The sequence below is a fragment of the Papaver somniferum genome, chromosome 2 (genome assembly GCF_003573695.1).
Source record: "Papaver somniferum cultivar HN1 chromosome 2, ASM357369v1, whole genome shotgun sequence".
Taxonomy (NCBI): domain Eukaryota; kingdom Viridiplantae; phylum Streptophyta; class Magnoliopsida; order Ranunculales; family Papaveraceae; genus Papaver; species Papaver somniferum.
In genome coordinates, this window is record NC_039359.1 from 211,962,871 (window position 1) to 211,983,895 (window position 21,025).

Below are 21,025 nucleotides of genomic sequence, written 5' to 3' on the forward strand. Positions count from 1 at the left end.
GTGTTTTTGTGGCTGTGGCAGAGTGCAGTTGGAAATGGTTGTGAAAGAAGTACAATTAAGATCATGACAAGGAGTTGCTGCTGCTAAAGTTGGCAGCTTTGTGCGATTAACTGGTGGTAATGAGAGGGCTCTCAACTGTAGAATCAGGTGGAGAGCAGGAGCAGTTGGTGGCATCTGAGCTGCAAATGGTTTATGGAAATCTAAAATGGCAGCTCAGCTTGGTTGAATTTCTGGTGTAAATCTGAAATTGGGTTTTACATGGCTTGATTTTGAATTAAAGGAGATTGGGCCAACTAATGGAACTGTGAATGGTGATATGTACAAATTTTCCACGTGACATGATTCCCACGTAATCAGTCCACATGGCATATCCGATCCCACGTAAGCAATCCATATGGCATATCCGAGCCCAGTTTTCATGTTGATTTAACTGAGTTAAATCAATGATATAACATTAAATCAGTGATTCAAAGGACTTTTAGGTCTTTTTAGTTACACCTAACGGTGCTAACTTTCCATCCGTCACTTTTTGTCAAAACTTGCCTAGTCTAGCAATAAATAAAAAAAGTGGCCTAGATTTGAAAAGCACCAAAAACACAGACCTATTTTTGTAAGAATCCCAATTATCTTCAATTTTTTCTCTAAGGATATATCGTACCGGGAGACGACATATCCAATATGGTGGTGAGTTAAGTTTCCTTATAGATTCACTATAACTCTTTAGACCACCGAACAATCTGTAGAGAAATTCTTTATCATCTATTGCTGCTACTTTTACTATTTCTATAACCACTTCTTATTCAACTACGTCGGTAATCCTCAAAAGGTTTCAAAACATTTTGAAACCTCCTCCTGGTAATCCTCTTTTGGTTGAATCTATTTCAAATTTTTTTTTTTGGTAATCTATTTCAGTTAATACTATTTCGTGTTAATTCAGGTAAAGGAATTGAAGTTATCAATCAAGAACAAAATAAATGAAATTGAACAATAAAAAATGGGTCGTCATCATATTTCACGGTAACCATTTCTTTTAATTAGATTTTAAATGGATTTCAGGCTTTGTTCTTCCATAATATATCATGGCAGTTTAAGTGTTTGTTTATATGCCTCAACCAAATCATAACGCTGATCTCAGATCTGTATGTATGAGTTCAAGGTATATTAATTCTATTACATGTGATATTTTCGTCAAAATTTAATTGCCAATGTGCTAGATTTTGAGTATGTTGATACAATTTAACAACAAAATGCGATATTGGTGGTTTAGTTATTTCACCCCTTTATACCTTTTTATTGCTTTTCTGAAAATTTATTGTTTCTGATAGGAATATATTCTTTACTATAAGAGTTTGCATTTGTACTTCCTAATAATATATGACACAATCATACTTTGTTCATCTATTGTTAAAGTGGTAAATTATTGCTTGCATAAGTTAGTAGTGCTGAGGTTTAAGCTTCCAATTTGGGTAGCCTAGCTAGTACTAGACTATTACAAATAAAATAAAATTTTGTTTTTGATGAAAGAGACTCTTGTAGTATGTGTAGGAAGTTAATAGATGTCATGCAATAGTTATGAATACACTGCAGAGTTGCTTAAGCTAACAGATGGTGGGATTTAAATGACAGAAAAAATCAGACCGAGGGATTGTGGCAGCTCACGCAAATGAAATTTACTATAGTGTAGGCAACAAAAGTTTTTCCAGCGTGGAATACGATTTGGTATTACTTCGTATCTCATGCTTTTTCTACTGATTTTTGTTGAATCTGTGTTATATGTATGGTGTAATTTTAACTTAGCTTGTTTTGTATGCGACTGGTTGCTTCTTAAAAGATTGCAGAGAGCAATCCTTGTGATGCGGTGATTTTGTTCTCGGAAACCCATGGTCCTAAAATACTACCACCGAAATGTCAGGAGATGAAAGTAAGACATACTGTGAAATACACTTTGAATTTGATGTGACTTAATTGATCTGTGCGACAGTACTGATTTGTAATTTATGTAGAAAACAATGGAGGACATGAAAGAAGCAACTCTGCGAGGAGAATCTGTCTATAATGAACAAACGTGGGGGTCTTCTCACGCTCACAAGAGTTTGGATGATATAAGAGAAAAAGAAATGCAATTGTTTGAATGGAAGAATTGAATCTCTACAGACAGAAAACATGCTACAGAGAAGACAAACATTATCCTTCCATGGTGGTACCAGATGTATCAGATAATGAAAGGAGGGTGATGCAGCCAGCAAGTGATGAATGAATTTTCTTTTTCTTTTTTTTGGCTTGTTTTCTTTTGGTATTAATATGTAGGTTAAGGATAGTAAGGCATATTTTGGGAATGATGACTTTTTTCTCTTGGTTTGGGAATGATGACTTTTACTCTTGGTATTGGGAATGAATGCATATTTTGTTAATTTGTCTTTTCGCTAGCTGTATGATATTATCCAAAACAGTAATTACAACAGTTAATTACGATATTAATTACAATAATTAATTACGTACCATATTTAACCACGATATTAACTATAATAATTAACTGACATATTAATTATAGTAACTGATTACGATGTTATAATTAGCTACCATATTAATTACGATTACTGATTACGATGTTATCATATTAATTACGACCCATCAGAAAAACTATCGTTGCGAGTGCCTGACATTTACTAAATGTTAGTTCCCATCATAGTTGTGGATTGATTTGAGAACCATGTGCCAACTAGCAAGCTTATTTGTTGAAGGATTCGGTAACTATCTGTCAACTGCAATTTAGTTGCCTTAACTTATTGCAATTATGATATCAAGATATTTGGGTACTATCAGATTAATTGCTAAATAAATTTGCAACAAGATTTTAATTTAGTTGCCATATGGTACAACAAGGAACCGACAACTACAAAAATTTACTTGTTAGAATGTTTGGCAACTCGATAACAAATCCTAGAATTAGTGGGTCTAATTTACAACATTTAACTAATCTCATATTTAGCTACAACAACATAAGTTTCCAAAAGTACGCATGGCAACTAGATACTTATAGTAGTTGCCTTTACATTTCGAAACAACACATACGACAACTAAAGCTTGGCAACTACCATTAGTTTCCTTTCTGTTTGGAAACTAAAATCTCATCTTAGGCAACTAAACTAGTATATCGGCCTTGGAGCGGTAGGATAAGCATTGTATCGGTGATACGATATCTTGGCGATAATGTCGTCCAATATTAGCCGTATCGGCCGATATATAAGGGATATTTCGTGATCCTATTTTTCTTGATGAGCATGATGAAAATGATGAATGGTTGGATCCACAGAACTTGGAAGACTTGGGGGTAGAAGGTGATAATGTAACTTTGGATGATATGCAAGATATTCTTGGTGAAGAAAGTCGGCCAGTTGGTAGTAGAGGTGCATGTAGCTCTCGAAGTAAGTCTACTTACCCAACCGACTCTGAGTATGATGGATATGATACTGATCAATTGATGCTAGACACAGATTATGGACTACTTGATGGAGCTAATGGAGTTACTGAAGATGATGATATCAATAGTGACTCGTTTGATTTTGAATAAGACTGTAATATCCTTGTTTAATTACCATTTTAGGTAGTAAACTTTAAAGTTGTTGAAGTTACTCTCCTGTTTTTGGTTTGAACTTTTAACTTGTTTAATTACCATTTTAGGCAGTAAACTTTTAAGTTGTTGAAGTTACTCTCCTATTTCTAGTTAGAACTTGTTTATTTATCATTTTAGGTAGTGAACTTTAAAGTTATTGAAGTTACTCTTGTGTTTTTTAATAAAATTGATGGTAGCTATAAAATTATAGTCTCTAAATTTGGAACTGATATTTGAACGATAATATCCCTGATATAAAGTCGTACCAGTGTATCAGTCCTGGCCGAGAAAAACCAATATCCGATATTAACTACATTGGTCTCACTTCATACAAAAAAGATCTGACATCTAACTCGGGGCGAGTCAAGGGTTAACTCAAGTCCAAATCGCGAGTCAATTGGAAACTAACAGTGTTATTGAACTTAAAACTTGTTAATCACGAGATTCGATCTCCTGACCATTCTTTTTCCACTACCACAATCTTTAAATCGCCTTGGATCGGATTTACAACGAGTCAACCTAAAGCTTCAAAACCATCAACAGGTCAGTTATTCGAATCTCCATAACCCCAAAATATGACATGATATGTCTAGAGAGAGTGGTACTCCCGATGATACCTCACAAGAAAACCCAAAATGTCTGCTGCAATTCTCAGTCGTTTGTTAAAAATTTCCACTTTAACAACACATAGAGTACTAATAAGATCAGCATCATCATCATCATCATCATCATCTTTATTTCTAACAACCCCTCATTATACAATTGTCAATCATCATCTTGTGAGATGGTACCATAATTATTACCCACATGATCTTCCTGGAATCCCAAATGATGGTAAAGTCGTTCTACTCAATAATTCAAAAACTGGGTATCAAGTTTATCTTGTTGGGACTATTCATGTTTCAAAAGAGAGTGCTGACACTGTTAAGAAGGTATATTATATCTTACTTCTCTTGGATTTTGGGGGTTTCTTGTTTTTAAGTGCATCCAATATGTTTGCTTAAATGCCTAACTCAACTTAGGTTTTTTTTCTTTTTTCCTTGTTGTTATCATAGAGGGGTGCATTTCTTATTTTTAAATAGATAACTCAACCTACTGATGTAATTGGTGTATTATTTTGTAGGTGATTAATTATGTAATGCCTGATGTTGTCGCGGTAAGTAACGCCTTCCTGTAATATTTTGCGGAATTCATTTTCATTGATCAGAGATGTCGTAGTGAGTAGGAAAAGTTGTAATTGTAATTTGTTCAATACACAATCTATTCTAAGGAGAAGCATTTTTCAGTGGAACGCGGGCGAAGTTGTATGTGGAGAGTATGCAGTGGTCATATGCTGTAATTTGAGGAATAGGTTAGATGTATAATAAGATGTCAGCCGATCATCCCCTTTTATGTTATACTCAACTTAGGAGATACCTAGTTTGAGCTCACCTTTTAAAGCATAGTTCCTTCTCCCTGTTTTTGTTGAGTTACAATCAATTTAAAGTTTCCTGGTGTCGTAGACTAGGACTCCTTGAAGGATCTCATGACATTTCAAGATCATTGACTTGTAATGTATTGTTAGTGGTCTTTGATTTAGCTTCTAGGTCGAGATTTCCAAGTGGATAGAAATTTTGTTTGAGTTTAAGATTATGTGCAACTCTCTGTAAGGTTTTTTTTTTGGCACTTTGGATATGCAGGTTGAGCTGTGCAATAAACGGGCCATAGAACTTATGAAGTGGAAGCCTGGAGATGACGACTTGTATAAGTTGTGCCTCAAGTCCATGAAATCCCCAGGTGGACTAAGCATGAAGCTTTTTAGTTTTCTTATTAACTTATGGTATCGTCGTTTGAGAGCTGGTGGAACATTTCCAGGCCTGGAGTTCAAGGTAATCCTTGAAAATAGTTTCGACTTTTCAACTCCAGGAGTTCATAGTAATTGTTCAAAAATCTTTCAAATGAATGTGATGATCTTGTCTTTTGCTTTGTTATCCTTTAACACTTACCTTTGGAATATTACGAATCTCGTTGTTTCAGGTTGCGATGGAGGAATCTATTAGAGTTAAAGCAGAATGTTTCCCGATTGATCAAGATGTTCGGGTAGTTACCATCACTTTGTTTTCCTTCTCTTTATTGGATAATTTCTTCTAGAGAGCAGTACTTGAAATTTTGAAAGGTGTTCTTTTCTTCAGGTTTTGTTTCAACAACTATCTAAATTGTTGTCATACGACTTCCTTTGGAAAATATGTACTAAAGTTTCAGAGGAATCCAAGGAGATAGACCAACTGCTTAACTATTTTACCGACTCTAAAGATGAAGACATGACAAGATCATCTGTACGGGAAATGACTAGTTTTCTGAAAAAAGTATATCCGGAGATTGTAAGTTTCCACGGTCCTGACTCTTGGCTATTCATATTTTGGAATTCACTTTGGTAAGATCAGCAATATATACAAGAAAAACCTTATGGTCAATAAGAAACAGAGAGTTTTTGTTTATCAAAATGAAAGAAAAAAAAAAAACAGATTTTCTCTGCTGGTTCTTCTGCGCAATTTTTTCATGATTATATCTATATATTGTCATATCCTTTTGATTTCACTTACAATACGGTCTTTGCGTAATGAATATGATTTTCTACTTTAAGTTTTAATCTACTTAAGCTGAATCTAAAAGTTGGAAACTACTTTAAATTGGACAGTCAAGGGTGATTGTTGAAGATAGAGACAAGGTTATGTTCACTAGGCTTAGACGTTTTCGAGGGAAAGTTGTAGCGGTTGTTGGGATGGGTCACATGGATGGAATAGAGCATATGTGGAAGAGTACAGAGAATGATGACAATCAGAAGCCTCCTGCAACATCAGAAGATGTCACTTAGCCATGGTAATCCATACTCATTGATCTGTTGTTCTTATTTATGTCTAAAAACTTAAGTAAATACATATTGCACAATTTATAATAAAATGAAATTGCCTTTCTTATGTCACTCTAGCTTCATGGTATGTTTTTTTTTTGGGTACGCTTAAATCGGTCATGCTTTCTAACTTTCTGTTCAGGGAAGAATTCATGGAAATCTTCATACAGTATAAGAAACCTGGATGCTGAAATCAGTCATGCTTTCTAACTTTCTGTTCAGGGAAGAATTCATGGAAATCTTCACGAGTGTAATGATTTTTAAACCATTGCACTTGAATCTCCTTGGAGTTGAATTTTATAATTCCATCAAGGATTTCCGAACCATTGTGTTTTCCATATAAGAAGCAACATAAACAGTAATTCTACCAATTGATTTTACTTCTTCCATTAGTAATAATTGACCCATATCTTGGTTTCTTTCAACAGAAACAGAAAACAAAAACATTATAAACTAGTCCTCCCGACGTACACATGCTCAAAAAATTTATAAGATAAATTATACAAACGTTGAGTTTACGTGCACAAATACTGCTCCATCGATTGTCTACTACATTCTGGCGCACCTATCTGTCAAACTTAGTTTCTTATCTTATACACTTCATCTCAGTATAGTTTGCTGCCTCCTTTTGTTGCTTTTTCCGCCATTTATCAAATTGTATACATTGCTTCCATGTGGATGGTTCTGAATGTCCTTCGAGTATTGCTTTAACTTAAAAACAAGCATTCGATAGAGTGACTGGTCCTTTATCTGTAATTCAAACAACAAGCATATAAACACTTAGCTTAACAGTCACACATGCATATATGTATGCTTGAGAAAAGAAAAGATGGGTTACCTTTGTGGTTCCAAGTAGCGTTTGAACGACGTAGTTTCCGTTTTGATTTTGGGCTAGTTCGATGAGTGTGTTGTTTGTCAGAAAATCAACTGACGCTAATTGCATACCTATTATAGTTGAGTAAATACATTTTTCCACAACATAGCTGCCACATTTATCCTTTGATAAAGGTACATAGTGGCCTCTGAGCTTTTTACATATGATTTCAGTGAAAGTGTACATAGGGCTATCCAATTTGATTACATGTTGTATAACAAAGTTCCTGTGTACAAAAACCATGATACAACATTTAAAACAGCACAAAAATCCATCCGATTTCTTATATAATCTAAAATAGCGTAATATGTGATTTTAGTATTACCCGCATTGATGATACGAAAGAAAGTGAGCCGCATTCGAGATGCTCCGCAGAAGTTCATCTCGGAAAGGATTTGGTAGGTTTTTCATGATAATTTGGAGTGTAATGCATCCTTGTTTATCTGTAGCTAATTCTAATTGAGATTGAAATGACATCACCACACTGTAAATCAACTGCAGATGCATTTCATTAAAATTTTAATCAGCATTATGCGTTTTTCTAAATATGGACTAAAAAACAAGTGAAATGCTGTTGTCAGAGTAGATAATAGAGGAGTAGTTACCTCTTTTTGGTGTAAATTCAGAAACTCCAGCAAAAATTTGATTAAACGGCTACCACATTTGTTCTTCATCACAACCAGTATTTCTCTATTTGCCAGGGCACAAATCAGCTTATTAACCAAGTCTTTGTTTTCCTTCTTGGCTATCTTCATGAGCTCCTGGATCGAAGATACCCTACATATTTTACAGAAAAAATAAGGCATCAATGAATATCTATGCACACAAAAAAAAAAAAAAAAAAAGATGCAGTATATTTGAAGAAGAGCAAAGTATATATACCCGAGTTCCGTTGTTGCTGCTTTGATGAGAGCATAATTTTGAAATGCCATGTTCTGCACAATGTCCTTTATCAGGATTTCGTCAGTAACTGATGACAGAAGTTTCTTGAAGACGGCACTGCCAAATTGATCACTCATCAAACGGATGAGGTTACAAAAGATTAATTTGGTTATCTTCTCGGGAATTAGTCCGTCTCTGCTGTTACTAAGAATGTCAAGCAAGTAGTTAGAACCCAACCTAAGTGTAGCCATCGCAAATAGTTCATCTGGATGAACTTCATAAATAAGTGTTGCATCACCAGTAAGAATTTTATGCAACTTTTGCATATTCCAATTTTCTAGCTTTGCAAGAACAAGGGCATCTAATAGTGCCTCTTTGCTCAATATATTGCCGTTTTGTGCAGAAAAAAGAACAAGGGCATCTAATAGTGCCTTTTCGCTCAATATATTGCTATTTTGTCCAGAAAAACCGCAGTTAAGGTTGTTTGTTGAATCTGATGCTGCTGACATTGATGGATTCTTAAGAACAGGCTGATTTAAGGGACTGATCAACCGATTGCTGAAACGTCCCCCAGATGAAGAACTTCCATGATAATTAAAACCAGTTGGAGGTGCATAATTAGAACCAGAAGCAAAAGAATCATTACTTGACAGAGAATGGCTAGTACTGAATGACGCTGCAAAGCTCGGAACACTGCTTATAGCATCTAATGAAGTATTTCCATGGTTCAAATTGCCAGAAACTCCAGAATGGAATTTAGCGAGAGAATCCTGGTTAACCATGGATGATGAAGAACCCAACTGATCATTGCTCCATATATTGCCGTTTTGTGGAGAATAGGCGCGGTTATCATTGTTTCCCGCAGCTGATGGTGCTGCTTCCGTTGCTGAATTCTGGAAAACAGACAAATTTTGGTTAAAGAGATTGTTCAACTGATTACTGTAACCTCCATGAGAAGGAGAATATGGAGTTCCATAATGATAACCAGTTGGAGGTGCTCTGATATTTGATTGACCTGTTGTTTCCTTATTTATACGGTTTCCAAATCCAGAATCATTGCTCAGCTGAGATTGACCATTATTTGATGTTGTTGCAAAACTCGGAACAACACTTCTTCTGCCATCGGATGAAGTAATTCCATGGTCGAAATTGTCAGAAACTCCAGAACTGCGAGATTTCACAAGAGAACCCTGGTTGCTTGATGAACCCATGTCATCATACACTAAACACTTCTGAAACAAAGAGAATGCCTCATTATTATTGTATGGTTGATATAAACTCGCATAAGGCGAGAGAGTAGATTTTGGTTGAAGAGAATTAATTCTTTTATCTGCTGCTGCCATTGTTGCATAGAAAGATGGAATGTAGAACACTGATGAAGATGCCAACCAAATTGCAGTGTTTTTATAGGCTTTGAAATTTGGTGGTATTTTATTCAGACTCGAACTGCACCACTTTTGTTTCTTTATGAAACTCTTTTTTTAATGCCTGAAACCGTTTATTTAAAGAGTGCTCTAAAAAAACAGAAAATTCCATGGCAGGGCGGACTGCTTCTTAAAATAACCCATTCCTGTTCGAACTCCCAAAAGCCCTTAAAGAACTCCCAAAAGCCCTTAAAGTCTTAAACTTCCTTTTATAAATATATAGTTGTCTTCAACCTTACTAATAGAGTTATCTTTTTCTTGAACTGTCTCAGATTCAAGAACTGTTTCGTGTGATCATCAAAAGGGTTTTGATTCATTAGGGTTAAAGTGCTTGAAATGATGGGAATAAATACTGAACGAATAGAAGCTTACCGTGCTTACTTGCAAGCTGTGCAGAAAACAGACAAATGTCATGAATTCCGTCGATTAATGGAAGAATTCTTGTCTCTGCAAGAACACGACACCGCGACGTTATCGTATGTTGCAGCAAGGATCAAAGACGTTTTTAAAGATAATTCGGAGCTTATTTTAGGGTTTAATGATTTTTTGCCTAAGCAGTATGAGATAACCCTGACAGTAGAAGAAGATGGTGATGAGATGATTCTAGATAGGGTTGAAGAATTTAATGAGGCTTCAGACTCAGATAAAGAGTTGCATCCTCATGGTGAGTATCATCCAGAATTTGAGTTATTTGAGTTTATTAAAAAGGAGAAATTTGGAAATCCTCATGAGTACCAGCAATACTTGAAGTGTTTTCATCGCTTCAGCAACAAGATTATTTCAAGAAAAGAATTGTTAGCTAACGTTATCAGTTTGCTGAAACAAGACCACAAAAAGAATCAAAGGGAGATAGGTTTTGAGGCTTCATCAACATCAAAAAAGAGAAAACATGATAATCCAAGTTATAAGCTTTCGACAGAGACAGCTTTAGCTAGCGGAAGGACGAAACTTGGAAAAGCAGTACTGAACGATTCTTGGGTGTCTGAAAGTACTTCGATAGGTTATAAATACGATTTCAAAAAGAATGTCTATCAAGAAAACCTATTTACATGTGAAGATGAGAGATGCGAGTACGATAGGAAATTTCACTTGGTAAAACGTACTATTAAGTGTGTGCAGCGTTTGAAAAGAAAGATTGAGGAAAACAAAGTCAACCCGAATAGTATACGTATGGAGGATCACTTTAAAGTGCTACAACTAAGGCAAATTAGAACCAAAGATAATAACCAAAGTTTATACAAATAAGCCCATTATAGTTGGGCTTAAACAAAAAAGAAGGAAAAAAGCCCATTAAAAATTAACAAGTTCTGTAGTAAGTTTTCTCTGGATTTCCGTTGTATTCCGTTGTATTCATGAAATCAGGTCTTGTGATATAACTTCTTCTTTCGATGTGGGAATTTTATAAGTATCTCTCCTTTTCATGAATTTCACAAATACATTTATCCATCAATAATTATACCCCTCATCTTCTAAAATGTAATCTATTTAATTTTGAATCATATAAATGCCCTTTCAATATTAATAAAAATTTACATGAAAGTCCATTTCATTTATTATCTCACATGCTGGAAGCGGTGGTGGTGGTGATGTCGGCGATGGAGGTGGTGGTGCCTCCAGATTTGGGATCAATTTTTGTTGTTAATACCAGATTTGGATCAACTTTTGTTGTTGATACCAGATTTTGGTGTCAACTTGGGTTGTTGACGTGTAATCTTGACCTAATTAATTTCCGAGTTTTCAATTTTTGTAAAAACTTGGGTTGTTGACACCAGATATGATATCAACTTCGGTTGTTGACACCAAAATTTGGTGTCAACTTTGGTTGTTGATACAAAAAACTGGATCAACTTCGGTTGTTGATACAAAAAACTGGATCAACTTCGGTTGTTGATACAAAAATCTGGACCTAACTTATTTCTAAATTTTTAATTTTTTTATCAACTTGGCGGCAACGGTGGTGGATATGGAGGAGATGATGGTCGCAATTGCGGTGGCGGTGGTGACGATGAGTTGTGGTGGAGTTGTGATGGTGGAATGTTGGTGATGGTTGTGGAGTGGTAGTGGTGATGGTGGTGAATTGCCGTCGGTGGAGTTGGAGGCGGTGGTGGAGTGATTGAGAAAGAAAATTATTGATTTTTGAAATTAAAAAAAAAGTTACGTGTAAAATAATTTATTTTTAAGAGGATAAGCTTTATATATATAAGAGGAGGGGTATATTTATAATGTGATAGGGGGTATTTTCGAAGGGTTCCAAAACTTAGGGTATTTAATTAATATATCCCTTTTTTTTGCTTAATAATAAAATTTTATTAGAACCAAAGATCATAACCAAAGTTTATACAAATAAGCCCATTATAGTTGGGCATAAAACAAAAAACAAGGAAAAAAGCCCATTAAAAATTAACAAGTTCAGTAGTAAGGTTTCTCTGGATTTCCATTGTATTCATGAAATCAGGTCTTGTGATATAACTTCTTCTTTCTCCCTTTGCTAGATTAGCTCCTCTTTTCATTGAGTCTGCTGAAAATTTTATCTCTCTATAGCTATGAGAGAAATTCCATTCTTGCAGTGCGCTTAAAATTTACTACCGGAAGGAGAAATAGTCCATCCACTGTAAAGTTTTTTCGCGTCATAAATTGTTCTTATGGATAATCAGTTACAGTATCCCCTCCAATGCCAATGACCTTATAGTGGCAACAATATCGGCCTTATAGTTACCCAACTCCAATGCCAATGACCTTGTCGTGGCATCAATAACGGCCTTTAAACATGGATATGATTACATGTTGCTGTATAGTGTGAAGTTGCACTTATGTTAAGCAGCTAAATGTGCCCCTTCCTGGACCTGCTTTCTTTTGTGTATTTCAACATTTCATGGCGCGTTTTTTTGATATTGATGCCCATGACTACTTTAATACCATTGCGGGATAGACCAAGGGTGATCACCAGAGAAAGAGAGAAAGAAGAGAAGAGACAGCGGAATCATAGACCGACAATTTTGCCTCTGCTCATGATCACAGATTCCCTAGGAACAACATTGCATAAAATGAATTTCAGCTACATATACTCCACCTAGGAGGGACTCAAGAGAGTGAGGGAGAGACCGACTGTTGCTTCAAACCTCCAGGAAATAAAAATAAAGAAAACAAAAAGTGTGGTTTGTTGAACAATCAATTGTGAATATGGTTAGTGGTTGCAATAGTGTGAGTGTAATTTTTTAACTTTCTTTCTTCACATCTTGACAACACGTTAAGTATAAGAAGGCGTGTTTCATATACTTCCTTCTCTTCTTGTAACCTTGATAAATACCTCTTCTTGAAGGTGAATAAGATTATCCAACTTATTGTTGATGAACCTTAAGCTTATTGACACAGTATCTCCATGGTGAGTTGAGTGCTTCTTAGTAATAGTGAGTGCTTCGTTACTTCGATTGATCCTTCTTCCGCCGGCTTAAGGTTCTTGTCTTTCTTTATACACTTATCGAAACAAGTAAGTTGTACTACTGATTTTATGATAAACTTGCTATGTTGAGTTTATGATTATTCCTTTTAAATCCTACTTAATCTTGTTAATCCATTTATCTTGGACTGATAAGTTGTACTACTGTTTTTGCTTCTTACAAAGAGTTGTGTTTTTTGATCAAGATCTTGTTTTCTTATCAGACGTCTACTTGTTTATCTTGTGTTTTTGATCGTAGCTAATTGATTCCATAAGCAAACTCCTGTTAAGTTTGTTTTTATATATTTGGTTGATTTTTCGAACTTAATTTCTCTGTGTAAGAGAGAAAACTTGATTTGAATTTGAACTATTACCGTTTTACCCTTGTAAGACTTATTCCTATTCGATTACGCATATATTTTTTAGTTAAGAGTATCTAGCCAGTTTAATTTCCGCCAATTTGTACCGATAAACAGTTGTGTACAAAATCAGTTTCATTTGTACCTTTTTTTCTAGTTTGTGGAAGTTTTTTTTTCTCTCCTTTGGAAAACCGCTTGCAAACTTCTCCCAAGCTATTTGCGACCTACATACATACCTCATATTATTTCTTCTTTAATCGTGATAATGTCTTCCGATAGACGTTGTGTTTATTGTGGAAGCAATTCACATTTCGTGATAAATGTTTCAAGAAAATTGACTATCCTGAATGGTGGGACGCCTATAAAATACAAATAAAGATCGATCAAAGAGGGGCAGATACATGTACTTCAATGGTGACGACAAAAATTGATGCTCATTCTTCCGTTGTTGAATCTCATTCTTTGTTTAATCCGAACATTTTTCAGCAATCAAGTAAATTTTATATAACTTTACTTACTACCAATTCTGAAAAAGACCATTGTTGGGTACTTGATTCCGGTGCCACAAATCACATGACATTTGAAGCATCTATTTTGAAAGATGTACGTGCACCTGAATGCTCAACGGTTTATAATGCCAATGGCGTTCCATGTGCGGTTACTGCAGCTGGGAGAGTGGAATTGAATTCTTCCTTGACTTTAGAACATACTCTGTCGATTCCTTCTCTTTCTAATAACCTTTTATCAGCATCACAAGTGACTGCACAATTAAATTGTGTAGTATTGATCTATTCAACTTTTTGTTTTCTCCAAGATCTCAGTGACGGGAAGATAATTGGGCGTGGTACTAAGAAATGGGGGTTGTATTACGTCGATGATGTGCGTGAAGGACGGTCTTTGTTTGCCAAAGGGTCTTCCCGTGCATATGAAGATCAAATATTATTATGGCATCATCGGTTGGGTCACGTTTCTTTTGGTTATTTAAAACATTTATTTCCAACCTTATTTTCAACCTGCAAACCCTCTGATTTTAACTGCGAAACTTGCATCTTAGCGAAGAGCCACCGTACTGCTTATCCTGGTAGTTTTAACAGGAGATTAGTTCCATTTGCTTTGGTTCATTTCGATGTTTGGGGACCTTGACGAATTAATAGTACTTCAGGATTTCGTTGGTTTGTTATTTTTGTCGATGATTGCACTCTTATGACTTTGCTTTACTTAATGAAAAATAAAAGTGATGTAACTAATATTTTCAAGTCTTTTCATGTAATGATTCAAACACAATTTTCCACCACTATAAAGGTCCTTCGTTCTGATAATGGTGGTGAATATGTTAATGAAGTTTTATAAGGTTATTTCCAGGAACATGGTTTAATTCATGAGACTACTTGTCCTTCTACTCCACAACAAAATGGTGTTGCAGAAAGGAAGAACATGCAATTACTTGAGATTACTAGAGCTTGTTTGATTGGAGAAAACATGAGGCCACATTTTTGGGAAGAATCCATCACAAATGCAGTGTATCTCCTTAATCGTGTACCCACTAGTGCTTTGAAATTTCAAACACCTATGGATAAATTGGTTTCATTTGTGGCAATTCCTTCCCAGCTGAAACTTCTTCCACGAGTGTTAGGATGTGTTGTATATGTCCACATACAAAAACATTTGCGAAGAAAGCTAGACCCATGTGCTCTAAAGTGTGTATTCATTGGTTATCATCCGTACCAAAAGGGTTACAGGTGTTATCATCCTTCTACTCGCAAAAATCATGTTAGTATGGATGTTACCTTCTCTGAGCACGAGAAGTTTTACTCAACATATGATACAGGTTATCCTCTTCATGGAGAGAACAATATTGAAGAGTTGAATTGGATGGATTTTATTTCCAATTAACAGTAAGATACATCTTTCTGTTACAGAAGCAAGTTCAAGTAATCCTCAAGATTCTACCGTTTTGGGCATGACTGCTATGCAACCTCCGGAAACAATTCAAGAGGTCGAAATTCTTATCGTGGAAGACCCCTTCTTTTCTTCAGCAGTACCTACACCAAATCATCCTCCCACTGACGTCCCTGAGGTAAACGTTGAGGATTTGATTAATGCTGACAGTAATTGTGAATTAACTGAGACAGATAGGAATCAATTGTCACAAAGGAGTAACCGTGGGGTTCCACCAGATCGTTTTTCACTTGAACCGATAAAGAAGGTAAAATATCCCACTGCGGATTACATGTCTACTCACAGATTGTCAGAAGCTGGAAAAGCATTTGTCAACCAGCTGGAAGATGTTACCATTCCTAAAAACGTAGAAGAAGCATTATCTAACCCGAAATGGGCTGGCTCTATGAAAGACGAGATGTTTGCACATCAGAAAAATGGTACATGGGATATAGTTTCATTTCCAGAAGGGAAGAAACCGGTTGGTTGCAGGTGGGTATATGCTATCAAGCATAATCCAGATGGCTCTGTTAATAAGTACAAATCTATACTTGTGACTAAAGGATTTACAAAGACTTATGGTATTGATTATCAAGAAACGTTTGCTCATGTTACAAAAATCAATACCATTCGAGTATTGTTGTCTTTGGCAGAAAATTTAGGATGACCTCTACAACAATATGATGTAAAAAATGCCTTTTTACATGGTGATTTACAAGAAGAAGTCTACATGTCACTACCTTCAGGTTATAATGCTCCTAAGAATGCAAACATGGTTTGTAAGCTAAACAAGGCCTTTTATGGTTTGAGGAAATCTCTCAGAGCTTGGTTTGGTAGATTTCGTCTGGCAATGAAGAAATTTGGGTATACACATAGTAACGCTGATCATACTTTGTTCCTAAAAAGGGTAGGTGACAAAGTAACCGCACTTATTATTTATGTAGATGATATAGTGGTAACAGGAAATGACCCCGAAGACATGGGTAATCTGAAGAGTTGTTTGTATTCTGGGTTTGATATGAAGGATTTGGGTGGACTTAAATACTTCTTTGGGATCGAAGTGTCACGATCTGAAAAGGAAATTTTCTTGTCTTAGGGAAAATATGTGATTGATCTGTTGAAGGAAACCGGTATGCTTGGTTGTGAACCGATAGGGTCTCCTATGGAACAAAATCATGGTCTTGAAGAGTGTTATGATCAAGTACCAACTGAAAAAGGGAAATACCAAAGGCTAGTTGGCCGCTTATTTATCTTTCCCATACAACACCTTATGATGTGTAAGTGTTGTAAGCAGATTTATGCATAATCCGGGTCAACAACACATGGATGCAGTCATAAGGATACTGAGATATTAGAAGTCTGCACCAGGAAGAGGGTTGATGTTTTCAAAACATATACATCTCGATGTATCAGGATACACGGACTCGGACTGGGAAGGCAAAGGTGATAGGAGAAGATCGACATCTGGGTATGTTACCTTCGTCGGGGGTAACTTAGTAAATTGAAAGTCTAAGAAACAACAGGTTGTTTCCTTGTCAAGTGCTTAAGAAGAATATAGGGCAATGGTAAAAGGAATTTGTGAATTGTTATGGTTGAAAAGTCTTATGGGGTATCTTGGTTTCCCCTCTGAAAAACCTATGAAGTTGTTTTGTGATAATCAGTCGGCAATCAAAATTGCATAGAATCCAGTGCAACATGATCAAACGAAGTACGTGAAAATTGATAGGAACTTCATCTATGAGAAACTCGAAGAAAACATTATTGAAGTACCATATGTCCGTACAACACAATAGTTGGCGGATATTCTAACCAAGGTAGTATCGAATAAAATTTTAACGATTCACTTGTCAAGTTGGACATATGTGATATATATGCTCCACCTTGAGGGAGAGTGTTGAACAATCAATTGTGAATATGGTTAGTGGTTGTAATAGTGTGAGTGTAATGCTTTGACTTTCTTTCTTCACATCTTGACAACACGTTAACACTACAAGAAAAGTTGGATTAAGCGACCAGACATTTTTGGTTGGAAAAGCCCATATTGAGTCGCTCTAACCCTTAAAGCGACTTAATTTGGCTCTCGCTCTCGAGTTGCAAAAGGTGGGATTTCTACAAGTCTAGAGCAGGTAGGCAATCGCTTTAGTAATCAAGCAACTATCATGTAGCGTCTTTTTTCTTAATTGCTTCATGGCTAGACCGACCTCCCTAGAGCAAGCAAAATAGTGATCACTTTAAAGCTATACCAACCAAAATACAGCAAGTAAAATGTTGATCACTTCATAGATAGACCAATCATAATAGAGCAAGTGAAATACCTGAAGTTGGTTGCTTACATTTTTGAGCTACCAAATGTTTTTCCCTGAAGTTGGTTGCTTACGTTTTTGAGCTACCAAATGTTTTTCCCTGAAGTTGGTTGCTTATGTTTTTGAGCTACCGAAGTTGGTTGCTTACATTTTGAGCTACCAAACTTTTTGCCTTGAAGTTGGTTGCTTACATTTTTGAGCTACCCCGCTACATCTGTTGTTCTGGTGCCGGAAGTATCTGGCCTATTTCGATTTAGATAATCCTAAATAGAAATTAAAATTAAAATTACAATTAAAATTGATACTAAAACAAATCATGAACCAAATAAAAAACTGAATCATGTTTTATTATATCACATAGATCAATTTACATCATTTCTTAAAAAAAAGACAATATTTAGAGGAACAAAAAGATCAAAATACAAACTAATCATTTCTTTAAAAAATGATGACACAACTTGTAGTCTTCTTTTTGCCCAAATGGATAGATGCAGTTGGAGGATACTTGGTAATTAACACCTGTGGAATTGCCAAGAGATTCAAACAAGTTAGTTTTCACGAGAAACACAAAGAGACGAGATTGATACTATGAACTTAACAAACTGCAGAAAAAAATGAACCAGAATAACAAAAGGCGAAATGCACAGTTAGTTCTTACATATAGGATCTTTGAGAAACTTTTCATTGTTAGGTTGAAACTGCAAAGTTTAACGATCACTATCAATTAAGCCAACCTACAAACAAACCTATGACCGCAAGATGTCTAAATCTGAAATGAGTAACAACGTAAAATGTAAGGTTCAAATGAATACAGGTCCAATAAGGAACAACAAACACGGGAGAGGGACTCGCTATAAAAATACCTAATATACTGTCTAGTAGCATTTTAGAGGCCATACTAACCATTCTGCAACACCTAAAAAGGAATAATTGTGCCCTTTCAATCTGCACTCTCGTCTCATCTGCATCAACATCTATTCAATAAAATATCAAAAATCACCAGCAAATTTTACCTAGGAAAGTTCTCTCTTAGCTTCTGAAGAGCTGGAGGAGCAGCTAAGGTCGATATCTGAGAAGTACACATAGTCAGCAATAAGAACTAAATATAAGAGATACAACTATTTGACATTTTATATATTAGCATGCATAAGATAGAAATCCTAGTGAGCGACAATCATTTTGATGGTGTTCAAGAGATCTAAACAGCATCATGCAATCTTGACTAATCACTTTCCACACCACAAACACCAGAACAATAAAACAAGAATAGAATCTCTTTGCACATACACAATAGATATACAAAACAAGTGAATTACCTATTACCTTTTCTGAACTTTCCATGGTGATCTGTCCAATTGGTTTACCAAGTTCTGCATTGAATAGTGCTTCGCCGAGAGCTCTTGCAGTTTTCTTTACAGCCGAAAAAACGAGCGCCTGACGGGCAAACCAAGTACCTCGCATAAAGGGTTCGACAACGATCCATGTCGCCAAGTTGCAGCTCAATCTCAATATATTTCTTAAAAATCTGTTATTGATACGGATAATGTTATTGTGAGAAATTTAGGATACAAAAATTTCAAAGTTAAGCATAGTTTAAGGATCGACATAGAGTACCTTATCTTTGGGCGCCACTCCAATTGCATATTGACTGCTCTGCCTTCTCATATCTTCTTGCTTCTTACTTCGCTTCAATACTTCTCAATCTATACACTGACACCACCACAAACATCATAGCATCATCAGACTCGTCATCTCATGGCAATAACACACCAACTACTCAATATAATCATTCAACCATCTTGTAAACCACTCCATTTCACCTCATCTGATCAGTGTCAAAGCCATTGAAGAAGTAATATCAAGTTATAGTACTTATTATATAAGCTTAAAACACTGCACCGGAAGAAGATTTGTAGAAACAGAAAAGTTGGTTCACCTGGTTATGCAGCTCAGCCCTTCCCACAACAGTAGATACAATCTCGTCCCACCAAAGGCGTCCAAACGGCCTGCAATCCAACCAGACATCATAAGCAAGATAGACTTAAACTAATGAAGAAACATATTATCCTATAAAGTTTCAGTATAAGCTTAAAAACAATAAAGACCATTACATTAGTAACTCAGACTAAGAAGCTTTAAGCAATTAAAGTATAGTCAGGATCTTTCAAATTTTATCTGTAAAGTGAGTGTCAACAAACAATGAAAGGTAAGCGTATTAACGTATTAAGTGAATCATCATAATACATATACGAGAAAATCATAATCAGTTTGCATAAAAACAATAAAGACCATTCACATTTCCTGGCTCTAACAAAGCATATCTGCAATCTTTCACTCACAGCCCCTCCGTACCAATGATTTACTCTTAAACTAAAAATATGCATTTTACCCTCACTCAACACCTGATAACATCAACAAACAACATATATTGCAGTACAAATAACATGGCTTGACCTAGTCTACGTAGTAACATAGGGTACAAGATCAGATATCAAGTAGACTTGTAACTGCAAAAACATTAAAAAAACAGTGAGGATTAGTATTGCATAATTGAGGACACACACTATTTGTTTGAATTCAAATAAGCAGTTCTCTTTCACAGTAATGTGCTGGTAAATATCAAAGTAGTACCAAAATTTAAAAGGAAGCAAGAGATATACCCTAAGTGTGCCTAAATCAACTTGTAAGTCCTCCTGGATTCATGAATTTTAGAAATATGTCTACATAGAAGAAGCACATATTTCTTAATAGCAGTTTTTATTGTAGAAAAGGTTCTGAGATTTCCATGTATTACCTTATAATGTTATCTTTTGACTCAACATATAACATAAAATCTTAAATGAAAGCATATTTCATGTAACAATTGCAGAAATTAATCAAATAAGCAGTTATCTTTGGGGTTAGAAAATGGATTTTCAACAAAGGGAGAGATATAGTACCTGGAACTGGAAGTGATGGCAGCTGCTCGGATATGAGGTTATGCTACTCATCACTTCTTCAGCTGTTCTGCGACTCCATCAATCACCCAAAAACACCACCCCTAGACACCACAGAAAACCCCCAAATCTCCATCAATCGAGCTTATGGAAGAACCCACAGATCTGTTATCGTTGAACCGTTTTCATTTCCCATCTTAATTTGTACCCAAATCCAAAAGTTGTTGTTGCGAGAAATTGAAATAATTGGCTTGAATACAGTCCTTCGACAAATCGAACCCCAATTTCATCCTTGAGGTCTCCATCTCGTTTGGTAACTGCTTCCACATCTTCTTAGCTTCATCAATCCATATCAGTACCACCAATAAAC

The 21,025-nt window shown here is 35.7% G+C and overlaps 2 protein-coding genes across 3 annotated transcripts; one reads left to right on the plus strand and one right to left on the minus strand.

Annotated features, from left to right (window-relative positions):
• The first annotated feature begins 4,188 nt into the window (after window positions 1-4,188).
• Window positions 4,189-6,664, plus strand: LOC113354502 (traB domain-containing protein-like). Of its 2 annotated transcripts, XM_026597819.1 has the most exons (7): window positions 4,189-4,545; window positions 4,737-4,769; window positions 5,293-5,481; window positions 5,630-5,692; window positions 5,785-5,973; window positions 6,291-6,472; window positions 6,646-6,664. In XM_026597819.1, exons 1-6 carry the CDS (start codon window positions 4,249-4,251, stop codon window positions 6,465-6,467), a joined length of 948 nt encoding a protein of 315 aa, XP_026453604.1. In that variant the 5' UTR covers window positions 4,189-4,248; the 3' UTR covers window positions 6,468-6,472; window positions 6,646-6,664. The 2 variants fall into 2 exon arrangements, with proteins under 2 accessions (XP_026453604.1, XP_026453603.1); XM_026597818.1 differs by lacking the exon at window positions 6,646-6,664 and having other exon boundaries at window positions 6,291-6,575.
• A 439-nt stretch (window positions 6,665-7,103) lies between these two features.
• Window positions 7,104-9,602, minus strand: LOC113352759 (pumilio homolog 12-like). The gene is made up of 5 exons (XM_026596538.1): window positions 8,260-9,602; window positions 7,983-8,154; window positions 7,703-7,872; window positions 7,342-7,603; window positions 7,104-7,253 (listed from the first exon to the last, which is right to left on the minus strand). The coding sequence occupies exons 1-5, from the start codon at window positions 9,600-9,602 to the stop codon at window positions 7,104-7,106; spliced, it is 2,097 nt and encodes a 698-aa protein (XP_026452323.1).
• Window positions 9,603-21,025: the final 11,423 nt, after the last annotated feature.